Raw genomic sequence first — 18,691 nt, 5'->3', positions numbered from 1 at the left:
ACGTCCCTCCCTCCTTCCCCCACCTGGCTGATAGTTGACCTGGGTGCTCAATTCTTCTTCCTCTCCATGGGAGGGTAGTTCACTTATGTGGCTAGAGTACACGCAGCAAACAAGATCTGAGGTAATTCCAGAAGTGCATCATGGGATAAGGGGCTTGGTCTTGAGCTACTGGTAAACCTCGAGCTTTGCAAACGGCCGTATCGGAGCCAGTGGATCGGCTCTGAACCCATCAGTAAAGAATGAAGGCAAGATGGAGCAACTCACATGGAATGTTATGGTGAGTACATAACTTCTTATTAGCAGCACATAATTTTTGCAAAGCCTTCCCCAAAGGTGTCGTCAATTTAAGACCTCTATTAACTAGGCCAGCAGCTCCTTGGGACCTAAATTATTTTGTTTTGGCAGCGTTAGCCAGACCTCCCACTGAACCAAAATGCTAAGCAAATGTTAAGTTTCGTTCATGGAAAACAGCCTTCCTGGTAGTCATCACTTCAGCAAGTAGAGTTTCTGAATTGCAAGCATTGTCATCACAATTTCGGTATATTGTCTTTAATAAAGATAGTGTCTTCCTTAGAGCAGAGCCTTCATTTTTGCCGAAAGTGGCATCCCAGATGAACCTGAGTCAGGATAGTCAATTACTGGTCTTTATACAAAGTACTGTAACAAAATGCAGTATTTTTTGCACTACTTAGTTGCTCACAGACACTTGCATCTCTGGGCCACACTAGAGTATTCAGGAATGACCAACATTTTGTTTTATTAGTTTTATTACAGCTAAATTGGGTTACAAGATCGTCAGTGTTACTTTGGCTAAATGAATCATGGATTATATTTCCTTTTGTCATATGCAGGGAGCTGGCGTTTGCCTGTGTGTCTCATAGAGTACATTCAGTCAGGGCTCAAGTCACATCCACACTTTTTTCTAGAACCTGCCACTGCAGGATATTACAACAGCTACTTGATCTTCCTTGCATTCCTTTGCTAAACATTGTAAAACGGATTTAGTTTCTACAGTTAGGGCTTCCTTTGAGACAATCATTTTGAAAAGTTTACTGGCATAGACCAGCCAGGTTAGCTAGGTTATCTGTCCTGCTGAATCAGTGTCTGGACAGAACCTGAGAAATACGTAAGTTATGTACTTACTGGAACATTAGATTTTTCTGGTCTCTGTCTGGGCACTTGAACTTCCTGCCCTCTATCCCTCATCACATTGCCCTGGCCTTGGAGATCTGTAGGTCCATTGGGGAATGTGTTTGGGGTGAATTCTTTAAAGTGTTTCTTGTCTGTAGTAGGTGTACTCGATCTGGAGGATGACGGAGGTCAGGAAATTCCAGTGTCAAGACAGATCAGCTGTTGGGATGATAACCTGATCAGTTGGCATATTGGTTAAGATGTTCACCTCCTATGCACAAGGAACAGAGTTTGATTCTAATAACTGGCCAATGCTTGTTTGGAGTTTGCATGTTCTCCCTCTTGTCTCTTAGGGGTTCCTCCCACCTCCGAAAAATGTGTTGTATTTCCATTTCAGACTCACCCAAGAATGGAGCTTTGGGCAGCAGCACAGGCTGTGGATGTGGGGGAAGAGTTGTATAGACCAACTACTTTGGGCATTAAGATAGAAGAATATGAATCAGACTGCATGTCATGGGAGGGATAGCCAATTGACTGTGTAAAAAATATGGCTCTAGGTGATTTGGTTGTGTTGACTAATGTTGCCAAATGGGCATGGATATTTGCTGGGTATAAGTGGGTTGAAGACCTGGCCTACTCTGTTCTATGCCAGGTACCCATGCTAATGGTGAGAGGGCTGTAAGTGCCCCTATTGACCAGAATGTGCCTGCCCCAGTTTGGGTTATCTGTGATAGCTCTGTTGAGTGAAATCTACATGTAAAACTAATCAATCTGCCTAACATGAACTAAGAATTGCTAGACTCAGTGTAGATTCACTGACAGGATGGAGTTTGGAAGTGGATGATATGGTGATAAGAAAGCAGGACATTCTCTGTATCCAGGAGATAAGATGGAAGGGCAGTGCAGCAAACCACTTGGCTGGGATCCAGAGTTTGTACTCAGGAGTATGACTTGCTAGAAATGGTGTGGGAATTGTGGTGAGAGAGGGTTCCAGAAGACAGTGAGGGATGTCATCAGAATTAGTGACAGACTCATGGCAGTCAGACTCCAACCTAATGATAGAGCAGTATTCATAATATCGGCTTATGTATCACAACAGGGTTGTGATAGTGAGAAAAAGAGTACATTCAGATAGCATTTGCAGGACCTACTACATAAAGCAGGACAGCATGAATTTCTGTTTTTAATAGGTGACCTGAATGCACATATCAGGACAGACAGAATAGGATATGATGGCTTCCTGGGTCTACATGGATAGGCAACAGGAATAAAAGAAGGAGAAGCCATTCTAGACATCTGCTTGTTAAATTGTTTGATAGTAATCAACACATGATTTGTAAAGAGAAGTAGTCACAAGATCACATACAAGAGTGGCAAATTGTACTACTTGGTAGACAGCCTCCTAGTAAGCAAAGGGCAATAGGGTTGAATTAAAGATTGCAAAGTCATCCCCACTAAAATAGTCATCCCACAGCATAAACCACTGGTTGCCACAGTCAGCTACAAGCAGTGGTCCAAGGAGGCCCTAAGGACAACAGAGACCATGCTGAAGACCTGGATGTTGACTGGAGAGAAAGCACAACTGCTCAATGAATTACTCAGGGCTGTAGCACCTCAAGAAGCAGAGGAAATAAATAGAGTACCCCTTCACACCCCTTACTTTTTAGCTTTTTTTCTCTACTCTTACTCCCTATCACTCTTGCTATCCAATTTCAGCTGCCCCTTTCTCATTTTCACTACCTACACTATCCAGTAGATGGCGATCTCCTCTCTGATTACTTCTCTGCTGCTCCTACTGCCTCTGATTACCCCTTTTTAGTCTGCAAGGTTAGGTTTTGGTCTTCTGATCTCCCTTAGTCTCTGTATATACCTTGCTGTCTATCTACCTCCCTGCTAACTGTAGTTTTCTTTTCTTACTGCTGTAACCTGCCTAATCCTTACCTGCTACACTTTCACCTATTTCTTCTCCCCTACTGTGTGTTTTACTGCCCTAATCCTCCTCAACTTTATTCATCCCACTGGTGCTTTATTGACTTCTCTCTTACCCCTTCCTTGATTATACTTTCTATTCCCATCATACTTACTGATTGTCTCCTTCCTAGCCCACCTTCAGTTGTTTCTGCCCGCTCCGTTCGCCCTGCGGGCTCACTCCGCTCCTCTCCCTACCCCTAATTCCCACCCACCCCCAGGGGTCCTTACCTTATAGCTCTCTGGACACACCCCCAATCCTTGCCTTCCAATCCTTCTCCTTCCACCCCTATTCCTCCCACCCCCACTTATACCCTTTCTTCACCTTACACTCCCACTCATTTCCATAATCTCCTTTCTTATTTTCTTTCACTTTGCGCTCCCATTATAACTTCACCTTATTTAACTCCTCATTCTTCAGTAGTATATCCCTCTCTACTTTCTCCACTCATACTTTCTCATATCTTTCTATTATACTACTACTCCTCTTACTATGGCTTCCTACCAGACTACCCAGCTCTTATTCTCACTCCTACTTCTTTCCACCCTATGCTCAATGTACCTCCTGTCCTACTATGAGAAACCATTTTATGTCCAACACTTCCACAAGAGCAAACACACGTCAACATTTCTCCTTCCACTTATCCCATACCCAAATATTTCTTCTACCCCTAATTATCATTTACCAAAATTTCATAGACTCACACACCTCAACTATGTCGCGCCTTCAGAGAACAAAACTAAAATACAAACCCTTCTAAAGATTAACCTCATAAACAAACCTACAAATCCATCCCTTCTAGATGGAGACATCCACCCTAACCCTGGTCCTACTTTCCCTTCTCCCCTAGTGTCTATACCTAAACTTAATAACACCTTCTTAATAGGCCATCTTAATATCCAAAGCATAAACAACAAAGTACCATACCTGCATGCCCGCCTTCATACTCAATCATTTGATATTCTCTGCCTTTCAGAAACCTGGCTAAAACCTACCACTAAAGACACTGAAATTATTCCCCAGGGTTATAATATAGTAAGACTCGACCGTCCCAACCGCAAAGGTGGTGGTGTTGCAATTCTTTTTAAAAATCATCTGAATATCACTACCCTTCCAAACTCTCCAACTCAAGATAACAAGATAGAAGCCATCATTGCTAAACTTCAATTAAATTCAAAAAAATCCCTTTATATCATCTGCATGTACCTGCCTCCTGGTAACAATATACCTATCGTCGAAAATTATCTTAGTTGGGTATCTGCTACTTATCCTCAAGAAACCATAATACTAGGCGACCTTAACATAGACTGGAATAGCATTAATGCTGAAAACCCTTCATCTCATATCAACCTTCATAGTTTTACCCAAACTGTTACTTCAACTACTAGACTAAATGAACATAGTAACAGAGAAAGCATTCTAGACTGGATACTTAAACAGAGTCGAACATAACTACAGAACAGGAACCCTGCCTGATGATGTTAGTGATCACTCTTTAACTTTCATAACTAGGGAAAAGACTGATTGTATTATCCCCCACATTATAAGAAAAGTACGCACCATCAAAAATTTTAATCCAGACCTGTTTCAGACTGAACTTGGGTTATGTAACTGGAACCCCTTAAAAATGCTTCCTCTTGAAAATGCGGTAATCTACTTTAATACAACTTTTTTATCCATTCTTGATAAACATGCTCCTGAACGTAGTATTAGAATGAAATCTAATTCAGCCCCTTGGCTCTCCCATGAAACTAAAAAACTTATTCTTAATAGAAATAAAGTCTGGGCCTCATGGAGATCCCACAGAAATAACCCTGACTTTTTACACTTCCGTCAGCTTAGAAATTTAACTAAAAAGGCAGTAATATCTGACAAAAAGAAATTCTACCTTGAACTACAGCAAAATTATCTTAATAATTCTAAACTCTTCTGGTCCTCAGTCAATAAACTCCTCTCCCCAGGAACCTCTAAAACACCTTCCCCAATTAATGCTGACCCTGACACCCCTCAACAAACTGCAGATGCTTTTAACTCTTTCTTCACTGAAACTATACAAACTCTAGTTAAACAACTAAATGCCAACAACTTCTGTCTACCAAGTAACCTAACTAACTCCTCCTTTAAATTCTCTCTACAACCTATCTCTACATCTTACATTTATAGACTCCTTCTCAAACTAAAACCTTGCACCCCCTCTGCTGACAAGCTCCCTTCACTATTTCTTCAAAAGGCTGCCAAGGTCATCGCATATCCTATATCTATTCTCATAAATAGGACCATCAAAGAAGAAATCATCCCTGATATCTGGAAGGCCTCTCATATCATCCCATTTCATAAAGGTGGAAATTCCACTGACTATTCTAACTATAGACCTATTGCTCTCCTCTCAGCCTTGGCAAAAATTATGGAAAAATGTATCCATCATCAACTTGTACAATATCTCTCTCTTCACAACATTATAGCAGACTGTCAACATGGTTTTAGACCACATCACAGTACTACTATTGCCTTGCTTTCCTTTGTAGACACTATTAATCAGAACCGTAACAACAACTTACTCTCTTCTGCCCTCTTCATTGACCTTTCTAAAGCATTTGATATGGTCAACCACACTTTATTAAGACTCTAGAATCTCTCTTTTGAGACCTCAGCCATTACATGGTTTAATTCCTATCTCATAAACAGAAAACAGGCAGTTCTGTGGGATAACCACATTTCTTCTTTTTTGCCTGTTTCTATAGGAGTTCCTCAAGGCTCTAGCCTTGGCCCACTTCTCTTTTCCCTCTTCATTAATGATCTTCAAACAATAATCCCTCAAGCTACATGCATTCAATATGCCGATGATTCTACGCTCATCTGCTCAGCATCTTCCACTTCAGAACTTATCTCTCTTACCCAAAATGTCTTTAATACCGTGGAAACATGGTTCTCCAGTCGACTCCTCTTACTAAATGCTAAAAAAACTAAACTTCTTCTCTTTGCCCCCACTTCCAGGACCTCCCCCTTAAACTTTAATATCTCCTCCAACAGTGCCACTATCATCTCACCTGACTCTACAACTAAATTGTTAGGTATTACCATTGATAATAATCTCTCTTTTGACCAACATATTAACAACTCTATAAAACTAGTCAACAGAAAAATAGGATCCTTGTATCAAATTAGACCATTTCTTACACCAGCTACTAGAACTAGGATCGCTCAGTCCCATCTTATTTCTACTCTTCTTTATGCTTCACCCATCTTTACCAACCTCAAGAAAAACAACCTTAACAAATTGGCTACCTGCTACAATAACATTGCTCGCTACTGGTAACCCCTACAGAACCCATCATTGTCTTAACCTGAAACTACTAGGCTGGCTTGAAATTCAAAACTATCTTGCTATCCATCAACTCATTCTGGCCCATAAAATACTGTACCAACCAAATAACACCCCTATACTCTCCCAACTCATCATCCCCTATAACAATCTAAACTCTCTCCGCTCTTCTAGTAAACTCTTGACTACTTCTATAAAATCTAATAACACTGCTGGTAACTCCCTATTCACCAATTCTGTAGGTACAAAATGGAATTTGTTGCCTACTAACATAACAATGATTTCCTCTCTGTCTCTTTTCAAACAAAATATTAAACGACACTTCCAAAATCACTGGCTTTGTTCCTGCTGTAAACCTGATTAACTTTCCACTAGTACTACTTATCTTAAACTATCTCTCTTACTCTTGTTTCACTCTATTCTCCACTGGGATTTTTCTTTTCTCCCCTTTCATCCTCTCCTTGCTTCTTTCCCTGTTAACTATCTTAACTTGCTGTCTTCTCCTCTAACCCTTTCATATTCCTTACTCCATTCTTATTGTTCTACTTTGTTACTTATTATCTTTGTATCTTTATCTCCAAGTATTTTTATTCCTGTATGATGTTATTTGGAATTTCTCTGTGTGTGGTAGTAATTAATTCATGTTATACTAACTTATTAGAAGAATTTTGAAGAATTTTGCTGTTTTTGTTATTACTAACCTGATTACTAAATGTCTTATTGTTATGTATGTTGATTTTTATGTATGTATAAATTTTTACTTCTTTGGAGCTTTTCTCCTCGGGCCTCTACTGAAAATGGAAATATCTCCAGCTAGACTAGCCCGGTCAACAAATGTAAAATAAAATAAAATTAAGAGTTGAAGAATGGCAGCACCTCAGGACAGCATGTCTGAGGGTTACAGAACTGATACGTGGACGAGCCAGGTATGGAAATAAGCTACATAAGGATAGGCTGGTGATGGGATGCAGAAGTCCAGGAAGTTGTCAAAAGAAAGGAGTGCAGGAAAACGTGGGAGATAGAAAAGACAGACCAGGCTAGGAAGGATTTCTGATTGGCAAACAGAGCCTAAGAAAGGAGTTGCAATAGCAAAGAACAAACATCAGAGGCATTCTACTAGCTTCTGGAAAATGACTCAGTAGAAGGCACCAAGAAACACTATGAGATTGTAAGGAAAAAAAAGAAAGATAAAGAAGATAGTTAGACACACCTCATAAGGGATGACAACAGCAACCTGCTCTCCAGTCCATAGAACATCAAAGGAAGATGAAAGGAGTATTTCCAGCAGCTTCTGAATGAAGAAAAACCCACTGAAGCTGTACTGCTCCAGCCACAGCCTACAATGACAGACGAGGAGGAACCTACCATAGAAGACATAAGAACAGCACTAAGGAAAATGAAGTCAGGGAAAGTAGCAGGCTCAGATGAAGTCACGGCTTATATGACAAAGATGCTGGGTGAGATGGAGAAAAATGGCTTCTGAGGGTACCTATAGCATATGGAGAGAGACATATCACAGATGACTGGAGAATCAGCATTATAGTGCCAGTGTTAAAGAACAAAGTGGGCATTCACTACTGTGAACAGTAAAGAGGTATCAAACTCCTGTCACATTGCATGAAATTTTTAGAGGGTGATTGATAAATGAATACACAGACTAGTAGAAAGTCAGATGGGAGATGAGCAATTCATATTCAGATCAGGATGTGGCACAACTAACCCAATGTTTGCAGTGATACAGATACTTGTGAAGAAGCTAGAAATAAGGAACGAGTCCAACTGGGCATTCCTATGGGCAGATAGCCTAGTATGAACCCCCTAGGGCAGATAGCCTAGTATGAACCTATGAACCTATAATTTAAAATGGGTGGCGAAAGCCAAACACATTCTGGCTAGGCTTGTAAATGCCCTAGGGCAGATAGCCTAGTATGAACCTATGAACCTACACTTGAAAAAGCATATGACAAGGTCCCAGGAAAGCTGATTTAGGCAGTTCTGCACTGGTTTTTAGTCCCAGAAACATTGGTGGAATTAGGGCATGCTACATTAAAGGAAGCAGTGACTCAAGTACAAACAATATTCAGCTCTGAGCCCACTGCTGTTCGGTACTGATGATGGACTACGTTAGGAAATAGATCAGAGGGGACAGATCAACAAAGTTGTATGTAGACAGCGCAGCATTGCAAGCAGACTCTGAGCAAGAACTTCAGCAAAGGGTAGAAGAATTAAATGTATAACTCAAGGCACTTTGGATAAAACTGAGTACACATAAGGCAGTTGTAATAGCAGCAAATGGTGGAAATCAGAAGAAGCTGTGAACTGAGAAGGGAAAACAGTAGAACAGGTTAACAGCTTCATGTGTCTGGGAGTGGTGGTTGAGGGAAAGCAAATTCTAAATCAGAAGGTCAAAGCTAAAATCAGAACAGCTGCAGCGAACTAGCATAGTGTCAGGTGTAGTGTATGACATAAGAATGCCAAAGAAGTTGAAAGGTAAGGTGTATAAAACAGTGGTATGACCAGTACTTCTGTATTATTCAGAAACCTGGGCAGTAAAGACAGAGCAGTTGAAGTTGGAAGTGATGGAGATGATGTACCTAAGATGGATGGTAGGATGCACACTGTTGGACAAACGAGGAAATGAGGACATGAGAGCAAAAACCAAAGTAGCTCCAATTGCAGAAAAGGTCAAAGGTAACAGCTTGCAGTGTATCAAGCACTTGTGCAGAAATACAGAACTCAGCTGGTGAAGATTTGTGAGGGAGAAGACCTGCAACAGTCAGGCGTAAGTGTTGCGGAAAGTAGTAGAGTGGTATTGAATCTTGAGAGATAGTTACAGTTGACACGATACCCCAACCCAATGTAGAAAATGGAAAAAAGGGGTCTGATGATGATGATGATGTTGATGACGACAACTTAGTCTTGAGGAGTTATAGCATGAGACATTATGGATAGGGTAATGCTTGATGAATTTGTTGCCAACACAAGAGGATACTAAAAACAACAGTCCTGCTGTTCCAGTCTCCGGACAAAGAACAGTGAAATATGTATCCATCCATCCACAGCCCCCTTTTTCCACATGGGGTCAGGGTGTCTGTTCAACAATTTCAGTCATCTAGAGCAGGGGTTTACACTGCCTGGTAGCTAGCCATGCAATATTTTAATGGGATGCTGAAAATGCATCAGCTATTGGGGTGATAACTTAGTTTGTTTTTAAGGCTTGGAAATGTGAGCAGGAAATAAACTTTTCAATAATGATCTGATTATCTTTATAACTAGGACAGAAATTCCTTTTCAGTTATTTAGCAGTATTTAGAAACCTTTGGCAGCCTTGCAGGATGCACCCTAAATGGTTGGTTCTGTTTAGAACACAGTGTGAAGCTAAACTGTTTCCACTGGCCCACCAAAGTGAAGGACCAAAAGTATTTTCTGTGCGTGTATGTATATGAGCTTATGTGCGTGTTTGCACGATGATGCTGTGACTTTACTGAGTCAAAGTAGTATTTCACTGCCGAGGATTAGTAGAAATAAATGCTCTAAGTAGCAGTTTCAAATTTGTATTTATATTTGAAATTTCTGTTTCATGAGGAGATTTAAAAAATAAGTCCATTGTAACTGCCATGCCCAGCTGCTACTTCATTTTTTTTTTTTTTAATTAACTTAAGCTGCTTATCTTTTTTTTCTTACAGTTAAACCCGACCCTCCAGAAAACCTGTTGGTGGAGCAAGTTCCATTTTATCCAAGAAGTCTGAGAGTACACTGGGAATGTCCTTCTTCCTGGCCCAAAGCACCTCATCTCCATTTAAAATTTTGCATAAATTATCGGTCAGTAGCCCATAGTTCTTGGTCTGCGGTAAGTATGTTATGGTTTTGTTTAGAGGTTAAGAATCAGTAGATGGGCAGAAAACATACTGTTATGTTTGGATCTGAAGCAGTTTTATTCAGCCTTGACATACAGTTGGTTTCAGATAAGTGACTAAGACAGCAGTAAGAAAATACTGCATTTCATATGAATATTTGGATTTAGTAAAGACACCGTGTGCCTCACTTCAGTATTCATGATTAATGTATACTGAAGAAATGAAGTTTTCATTAACAGCAGTGTAATTATTGTGTGCTGTATATAGCACTTGGATGATGATGATTGTATTGCAGTAGTCTTAGCTTATATGGGTTATATACTGCCAAAGATATAACAGCCAGACAGCTTCCAAAGCTTCAGGGCATCCTCCACGTCCAAACTGTCAGGCAGCTTGAGCTGAGCTGACTAAATGAGAAGTTGAGGCACCATGCCCTTCAGAGTTTTACTGCCGCCAAAGAGTATGCTCTAATGAGGCTTCAGAGGATTGACGGTTGGCTTCATGTTTTTCTTTGCTGGGCCGAATAAGTTCCCTGTGGGGAAGGCCTTCCATCTTATAAACATTGTTTTTTATCACTAAATTATTGTAAAGCTAGGAGTTGCTATTTTAATGAACTGTAACGAAAATATGTTGCTCTTTTAAATGGGAGTGCTCCTTTTTTCCTTTCAGTTTAAAAGTTGTGTAAAGTAACTGAAAACAATTTTTGTGTGGGGAAATTGCATTTATTGTACTATTTTTGGTTAGACAAGGTGTTTTAAAGTGCTTATTAGTGTTTTTTTCTGTAAAAAAAAAAGTGACTTTTAAAGACTTGCAGTTTTTACCCACATCTTTTTCTTGTCTTCCCAAGGAAAGAGGTACCATTTTCAGGATGACTGGAACAAGCCACCAGTCCCGTGATCAGTCCTTCTTCCAGCCACAAAAAGACAAATTTAAGCAAATGGCCTTTGCCACCCCAGTAAGCTAGCAATTTGCCTCAGCCACAGGTAGGTGACTGCTGTGGCCATAGCTTGTACCTCACACCACTTATCTTTTACCCCGGATCACACTTACAGAAGCCGCGGTGGTACAGTGGTTGCGTTGTTGCCTCACAGCAAGAGGTTCTCCCGTTCGATTCTCAGCTAGTGTACGGGGAGTGCCTTCTGTGTGGAGTCTGCATGTCCTCCCCGCGGTCGAGTGGCCTCCGAAAGACACGTGTGAATGGGCGTGCCTTCGCTGAAGTTTGGGCGTCGGGCTGGCAACTCGGCACCATAAAAATCTACTGCCAATCATTAGCGGACCGGAGTTCCGCTGTGGCGACCCCTTACTGGGAAAAGCCAAAAAGACTGGTGTATCACCAACAGCCACTGTGGACTGCAGGTGAGCCAGGGGCTGTTGGGGTCTTCTCAGTGGTAAGGGAGATCCACTCTTGCTGATCCTTCCCTGCAGAAGCTGCTGCTGCCTTTAGTAACATAGAGGACTCCATTTTTCATGTAAAAAAAAAACAGCACATGTCTACTACTCAAATTTCCTTAGACAGGAGTATTTTAGAGGAATGTGTATTACTGCCTGCAATTTTCCTGTTAGCCAACCAGCTGCCCCTTAAAAGGCAAATAGGATCCATAGGCTTCCTCAGTCTTTAAAATTTTATGCATTTTTCCCAAATCTGACATGGCAGTTATAGCTTTACTTGATCCCACTGCTGCTAACAATTGATTCCAGCCCTGCTCTTTCTGATAAGAATGGGAACATTTTTGATAGGTATTGTGGGGGTGGGAGTATACTTCTGCAACTTTGATTTTCAGAATTTTGTATTGTCAGACTCAGTTTGTTCTGACTAATTGTGAAAGTATGTGTAATGTTTTATCTGCGGTTACTTCAGTAATCATTGTTTACAGCATGTGTATGACTCTGTTGATACTTGGCCACTGATACTGTTTTGAGGAGATTTGCATGGCTGCATTCTCTGAACCTCCCAGAGGATGTTAAAATGAGATTTTAAATTCCCTTTTGGATAATGATTTTTTGTCTCCTCTGCTGCAGAGGTGATAAAAAAGTTTGATGAAAGGGGTGAGCTGATTCAGAGATTTTTTCCACCCTCCTTTTCCAGATTTCTAAAGGGATTCTCTTACTTCTCATCCAGTTTTGGCAAAAAAGAAGAACAAACAGTCACAACAGAATATAGTTAAGACTTTTAAGAAGAAATGGCAAACATTCCAGAAAGAACCCTCAAACCTCCCAAAACCAAGGACAGTTCTTAGTGCCAAAGAAAGAAAATGATTGGAGACCAGGTCTGGATCTTTCTTTCCTTCCTAAACCTGTTTGATTGCGCTCAAATTAAAAAATGATGTCACTTCACAACCTATTAACTTCTTCCTCTTTCAGGTTTCCTGGTAACATTGGACTTAAAAGATGCTTATCATCACATCACTATTCTTCCAGACTTCAGACATTTCTTAAGGTTTTGTTTGTCGTGATCACATTTTCAAATGATCTGACTGAAATCACTGTTGCAGTATTTCTGATGTGTAGGTTGTCATCGCTGATGTTCAGCCGGGATTCCAAAACTTTACCTTTCCTAGGTCATACATCTGATGCACAATCTCAACTTGTATGTGCTGGGGTATAAAGAAGGACATACAAGCGTGAATCCCCAGACTCTCTCGCCACCGATCCAAATGCAGGTCATGCATCCATTGTGCACTGTTCACTGTTTGGTCCTTTGCTTTGATTGTTTATCCATATAACTGCTCCACTGGGGAACCTTTTTTTTTTATCTTACTTTATTTTGTTGAATGATGTAGATGTCAGCTAGGAGGGTAAGTCCAAGTACTGTAGTCTGATTCTGTACAAGGACTTGTCTTGTTCGGTCAATCATTCTTTCCAAAAACCCTTAGGTCTAGGCTGTCTACTCTCATTACCTTTCTCAAGACAAAGCTTCTTAAAACACTTGGCCTAGACCCAGGTGGCTGACTCTGCATCCTCGGACATCCCTCTGTCAACAAAGAAAAAAATTAAGAGGCCACAAACTGATCCACAGTCCAATGTTTGACTCCCGACATACCTGCTTAGATTATAGACCTTACGGAATGTCAGGCTACTTTTCAGTTTACCACTACTGAGACCTCATCAGAGGCCAGTATGGCTCTTGTGGCCTTGCACACTTTCAATATGTCTGAAGAAACATGTGTCGTCATTTCAGAAGGACTGCATGGCGTCCCTTAAATTTTAGTTAGGAAAGAGATCACAGGCTGTCAAATAGAGTTGAGACAGTTCTGAGCTTCTGCATCTCATGCAGACAGGTATCACACCTAAAAAGAAAAAAAAATAGATGACTAAGCACATAGCCTCTCCCTCAGCAGCTAGGGAGAAGGAATAGATTGACTTTGCAGAAGGGTTGGTCAAAGCTATTATGTCTTTGAAACCTCCCTGCTTTGGGTCTCCGTAACCACAGACTACTCTTGTAAAACCTACTCTGGTTTCCTCTTCTGCTGAGGAGCATGACTATGATTCTGATCAGTCTCTAGACTATTCCTTTCAGCTGTATTCTCCATGGCAAGTGATGAAGTGGACTTCCTCTCACTCAATTCCCTTATTGAAGAAGCTTCCTTTGTGTAGATTATAGAGAACATGACGAAACACTTCGATTGGCAATCCCCGCAAATCTCTGATGTTCAGAAGAGGTATTACACCATCTTGAAGATGGGTACTCCTGCCCCTTTTCCAGTCACCCGTGTTCTTTAGGCTTTCTAGGATGTCTTTCAGTATACCTCTTCTGCACCTGATTCATAACCACCAGCTCCCAAGAGACCAGACAGGTTTTACAAGGTCCCTGATGACCTTAAATATTTATATAAGAACCCAGTGGCATACCCTTCTTCAGTCTCTCTCGCTCTCTTCAGAAAAGCCCTGTAAGCTTCTGCCCAGTACTAATGCCCTAGATAATGACAAAGGTAGTAGGGCTGTGAATAGATGGTTAAGAAGGTTTATCTCTCTCCAACCCCTGCCTTTAGGGAAAATAATCACTAGACTCCTATGACAAAGTATTTGATCTCTATCCTTGACTCCTTAAACAGAGTTATCCTGGATCTTCCTACAACAAAGTCTAAGCAGCAAATGCCAAGCTTATTTTTGCAGGCCACTCGGACTGCCATATACTGCATTAAGTGTTGTTACAATGCTGAGGATGCTTCTTGTAGTGCTGCTGCCACTGGATCTGAGGATTTTAAATCTAAAGTTATAGATTTACCATTGGACAAAGACTTTACTGTCTGTCTGTCAGGCATCCAGTGTGTTCAAAGTTCTCCAAGTCCAAGTTAAGACCTTGAAATCCTGCAGACAGATCCTACTCTCTTCATTTCCTACATACCATAGGACCCACTTGTCTAAATTTACCTCCTTCATTATAAGGGATCCTAGGACAGTTAAGAAACAAAGAAAACTCCTAGAAAAAAGATTCATATAAAAACCTCCAAGGAAACCTGCAGCTGGGAGGACACCCTTTGGAGGCAAACAAATGTGACTATTTCTACAGCACCCATCCCCCTGTCCTCAGCCTCATTATCCCTCTTTGTCAAAGGTTGTCATTCTCTCTATCCAGGTGGGGAAGCTATTAACACAGACAAGTGAGGCCTCTCCATCATCAGAGATGACTATGCCATGTCTTGGGAATACATTCCCTCTCATAGGGGTATGCCACAACCTTTTCAAAATCCCTGCTGGCCCCCATTATTCAAGACCTCTTGGATCAGAGTACCATTGAGCAAGTTCCAAAAGAATTCATGGGAAAAGGGTTTTACTCTTAAGATTTTTTCTAGTCCCAAGAAAAGAAGGGAAGACGAAAACCATCCCACACCTGTTTATCCTGAACACTTACCTGATGGTACCATCTTTCAAAATGGTCTCTTTTCAGACTCTTCTACCTTTCATCTTCTCGCAGGCTTTCTTAATGTCATTAGATGTGAAGGAAGTCTACTTAACATGCCCCATTCATCCTTCTTTCAGGAGATTCCTTGGGTTTTCTCTGACTCCTTGCATTTTCAGTTTACTGCTCCACCTTTTGGCCTTTCCACAGCTGGATGAGTATTGACAAAGTGCCCAGGGCCTATAGTAACTTTCTTCACAGTCAAAAAATGCAAATTTTCACCTACCTGGCTGACCTACCAATCCAGGCGGTCTCCCCAGAAATTCTTCTTCAGCATTTTCAGTGCAACCTCCATCATCTAACAGGCCTGCCTTTTACTGTAAACTACAAAAAATGACACACAGTTCTTACACAGCACCTGGTGTTTCTGGATGCAGATTGAACAAGAAAAAAATGCATGCCTTCCTTCCCCACGAGAAGGTTCTCAGTCTGTCCATTAACTTCCAAAGCATCTCCTCTGAAACCCATTGCTTTGCAAGGAAGATGCTAAGGACTTTGGGATTTATGGCAGCCACCATTCCTATGCTCCCCCTGGCTGGGCTTCACAATAGTAAATGAAATTTGTGTGGTCCCAGCACTGCCATCCCTTGGACACCCTGTTTCCCCTCCTCCCTTATCTCAAGAAGGGTCTACTTTGGTGGAAGGGACAAGTCATTCTCAATCCAGGATTGCCTTTCACACTACCTCCTCCTTCTGTACAGATTCACACGGTTGGCTCTGATGAGGTGTGGGGGTGTGGATAGACTTGCACGAAGAGCAGGGGAGGTGGCAGTCCCAGTTCCAGAGGGAACATATCATCCTGAAATGAATGAGGTCTCTTCTGCAAACTCTTCATATTTTCATCTACCTTTGGAAATCAAGACCACTACAAGTGTACACAGACAACACCACAGCCACTTGGTAGTTAAACAGGGAGGCTCCAGGTCTTGCCCACTATGCAGGTAAGTACAGAAGTAATTGAACTTGGCAACAAAAATGAACATGTTACAGCCATTTACTTCCCTTCTCAGGACAATTTGCTAGCAGACTTTGTAAGCTGCTCCTTGAAGGACCCCCATGAGTGGACTTTGAACAGAGAGATCTTCCAGAACATCACACTTCAGTATGACACTCCTCAGACAGACCTGTTTGCTTCACTAAACAACAATCAGCTCCCACAGTTCTGCATCAGGGACCCTTGCCTCACAGCCTGGAGGTCAGATGCCTTTCCAGTGGATAGTGAAGTTCCTCTATGCCTTCCCTCCTCTGCTTCTTCCAAATTTTTTTCTTAAGGCACAAAAGGAAAACACAAACTACATTTTGGCTGAACCAGCATTGGTTTCCCCAACTATTTCACATGGAAAGGGAAATTATGGGAGAATTCCTCTACAGCCAGACCTTATAAATCAGCATAAATGATTACTACTCCACCCAAATCTCCCATCTCTCAGCCTGATCCTTGCACAGGAATGTTCCTGTATGCTTTTTCACCTTTTTTAGTAACATCAAGAGTAGTGCTGAAGATTCAGAAGGAATCTCCCAAGATCATTGTGGTGTCTCCTTTTTGGCCCAGGCAACCATAGTTTTTCCTTCTTTTGGAAATGGCCATGGGCAAGCAACACAAGCTTCCAATCAGACTAGATATACTCACACAAGAACAGGAATGGTTGATATAGCCCTACAATCAGTCAACTTCAATCGAGTGTGTGGATGATAGGATCTTAATTCCTTTTAGGCATCTGTTTACTGAGGATGTACAGCAGGTACTAATGGAGGCAGGAAAGCCTGCTGCTGGAAGACCATATATTAGCAAATGGAAAAAAGTTTACTAGTTTGCGCCAACATAGCCAGCACCCATTCAGTGCTAGTTGTTCTCTGATTTTATAATGTGTGTGTGAGATACTATCCTATGACTTTTTTATTCCTCTGCCAAGGTTAATTTATCATCCATTTTAGCATGTTTGCCCATGGACCCTCCTCTTCCATGTAGTCTTTTGCCAAAATGTTTTTGAAAGGGGTTTTGCACAAGAGGCCTCCCAGTAAATCAGTGGCCCCTCCTTGGGATCTTAATTTTGTGTTAGAGATGCTAACACTTTCTCTCTTTGAACCAGATAACCTGGTTGACTTGAGGTGCTTATTAACATGGAAACAGTTTTACCGATTGCTTTGACCTCCGCAAGAAGAGTATCTGAGTTGCAAGCTGTTATAAGTCAACCCTGTCTCATTTTCCACAGGGTCAGGGTTTCTTTGAGAACTAATCCTTCTTTTATGTCTAAAGTGGTGTCCGAGTTTACTTTGTTAAACTGTCTATCTCTCCATTTTATTTCCTGAAACTAAAATGAACAAAAAAGGATGCTGCTTACCTTGGATTTCAACAGACAAATCCTGTAATATCTTGACAGAACTAAATCTTTCAGATCTTTGGATCAGTTATGCATTTCTTATGAAGGTAAGAAGAAGGGACAACCTCTGTCAAAATAGACTACTTCCAAATGTTTGTTTTAAGTCTGTTATGTTATTTTCACACCAAAACTATTTTTGGCAGGGTCAAGGCCAACTCTGCCAGGGCCTTGGCTTCATCTATGGCTTTCTGGAAAGGGTTGAATTCTAGAAGTATTCTAGCAGCAGCAAGTTGGTCTTCTGTACATATTTACAAGGCTTTATAAGCTTGATTCCTTCTCCAGGTCCATCTTCCTATTTTCTTTCTTGAACCTAGAAATGAGGGAAAAAGAATACTCCATACATTGGACGTCTACGTGCCAATCAAGTACTGTCTTCACAGAAATAAATCTTTGAGATCTTCAGATCAATTGATCATTTCTTGTGAAGGTAAGAAGAAGGGACAGCCTGTACCAAAACAGACTATTTCCAAGTGGTTATTTAAGGCTGTTACTTTCTGATCTGAAGTAGGAGATTCATTTGTCTGCAACCTGTGGGTTATGGATCCGATATCGGATCCGAACCGGCATGGTTTTACCAGCTATGGCTCCGAGCTCCTAGCTCCTCCCCTCACCCATAATGCCCTGCTCTCCCTACATGACCTCAGATCTAGTTTGCCGCGCTGGTAACCAGGTCTTGGATTCTGAGCTCTTCAGCTAATTGGTTTTTGTATTTAAAGAAAGCATTTTATTCAATAGTTTTTGTGTTTTTTGAGTGATTGTACTAGGTTCCCTTTCATAATTTGTTAGTTTTAGCTTAAAATTCTTAATTTTAAGAACTTTAGTTTACCCTCCCCTCGCTGGTCGTAGTTTCAGTGCGAGTGTATTGTGTGGGGCCTTGTGTGTGTGTACTAATTTAGTACCAGTTTCTCTCTTGTCTCTTGTTTTTTGTTAAAAAAAAAAAAACTTTACCATGTCAGAGGCCCCTAAGGCAATTTTCTCCAAATGCTCCGAGTGTGGCCATAAGCTATCCCCTGCTGATGGCCACACTCGGTGCGTTCGATGCCTTGGGGTTGAACACCTCACTTCTGGATGTTCCATTTGTGCAGGGTTCAACCCCAGGGCATTGAAGGAGCGGAGGTCGAAGCTGGTCCT

General features: G+C 41.3%; 1 protein-coding gene across 1 annotated transcript in view; it reads left to right on the top strand.

Moving 5' to 3' along the window:
• Nucleotides 1-18,691, top strand: part of IL11RA (interleukin 11 receptor subunit alpha) — a gene marked incomplete in the record, with an annotated part of 3,068,236 nt that overhangs the window by 2,173,787 nt on the left and 875,758 nt on the right. The window contains 1 exon segment of the mRNA XM_044077548.1: nucleotides 10,109-10,272. Coding sequence (XP_043933483.1) covers nucleotides 10,109-10,272 — 164 coding nt within the window.

The sequence above is a fragment of the Protopterus annectens genome, chromosome 1.part1, assembly GCF_019279795.1.
Source record: "Protopterus annectens isolate FY-2018-M chromosome 1.part1, PAN1.0, whole genome shotgun sequence".
Lineage (NCBI taxonomy): Eukaryota > Metazoa > Chordata > Ceratodontiformes > Protopteridae > Protopterus > Protopterus annectens.
This window is presented reverse-complemented; position numbering and strand designations above follow the sequence as displayed.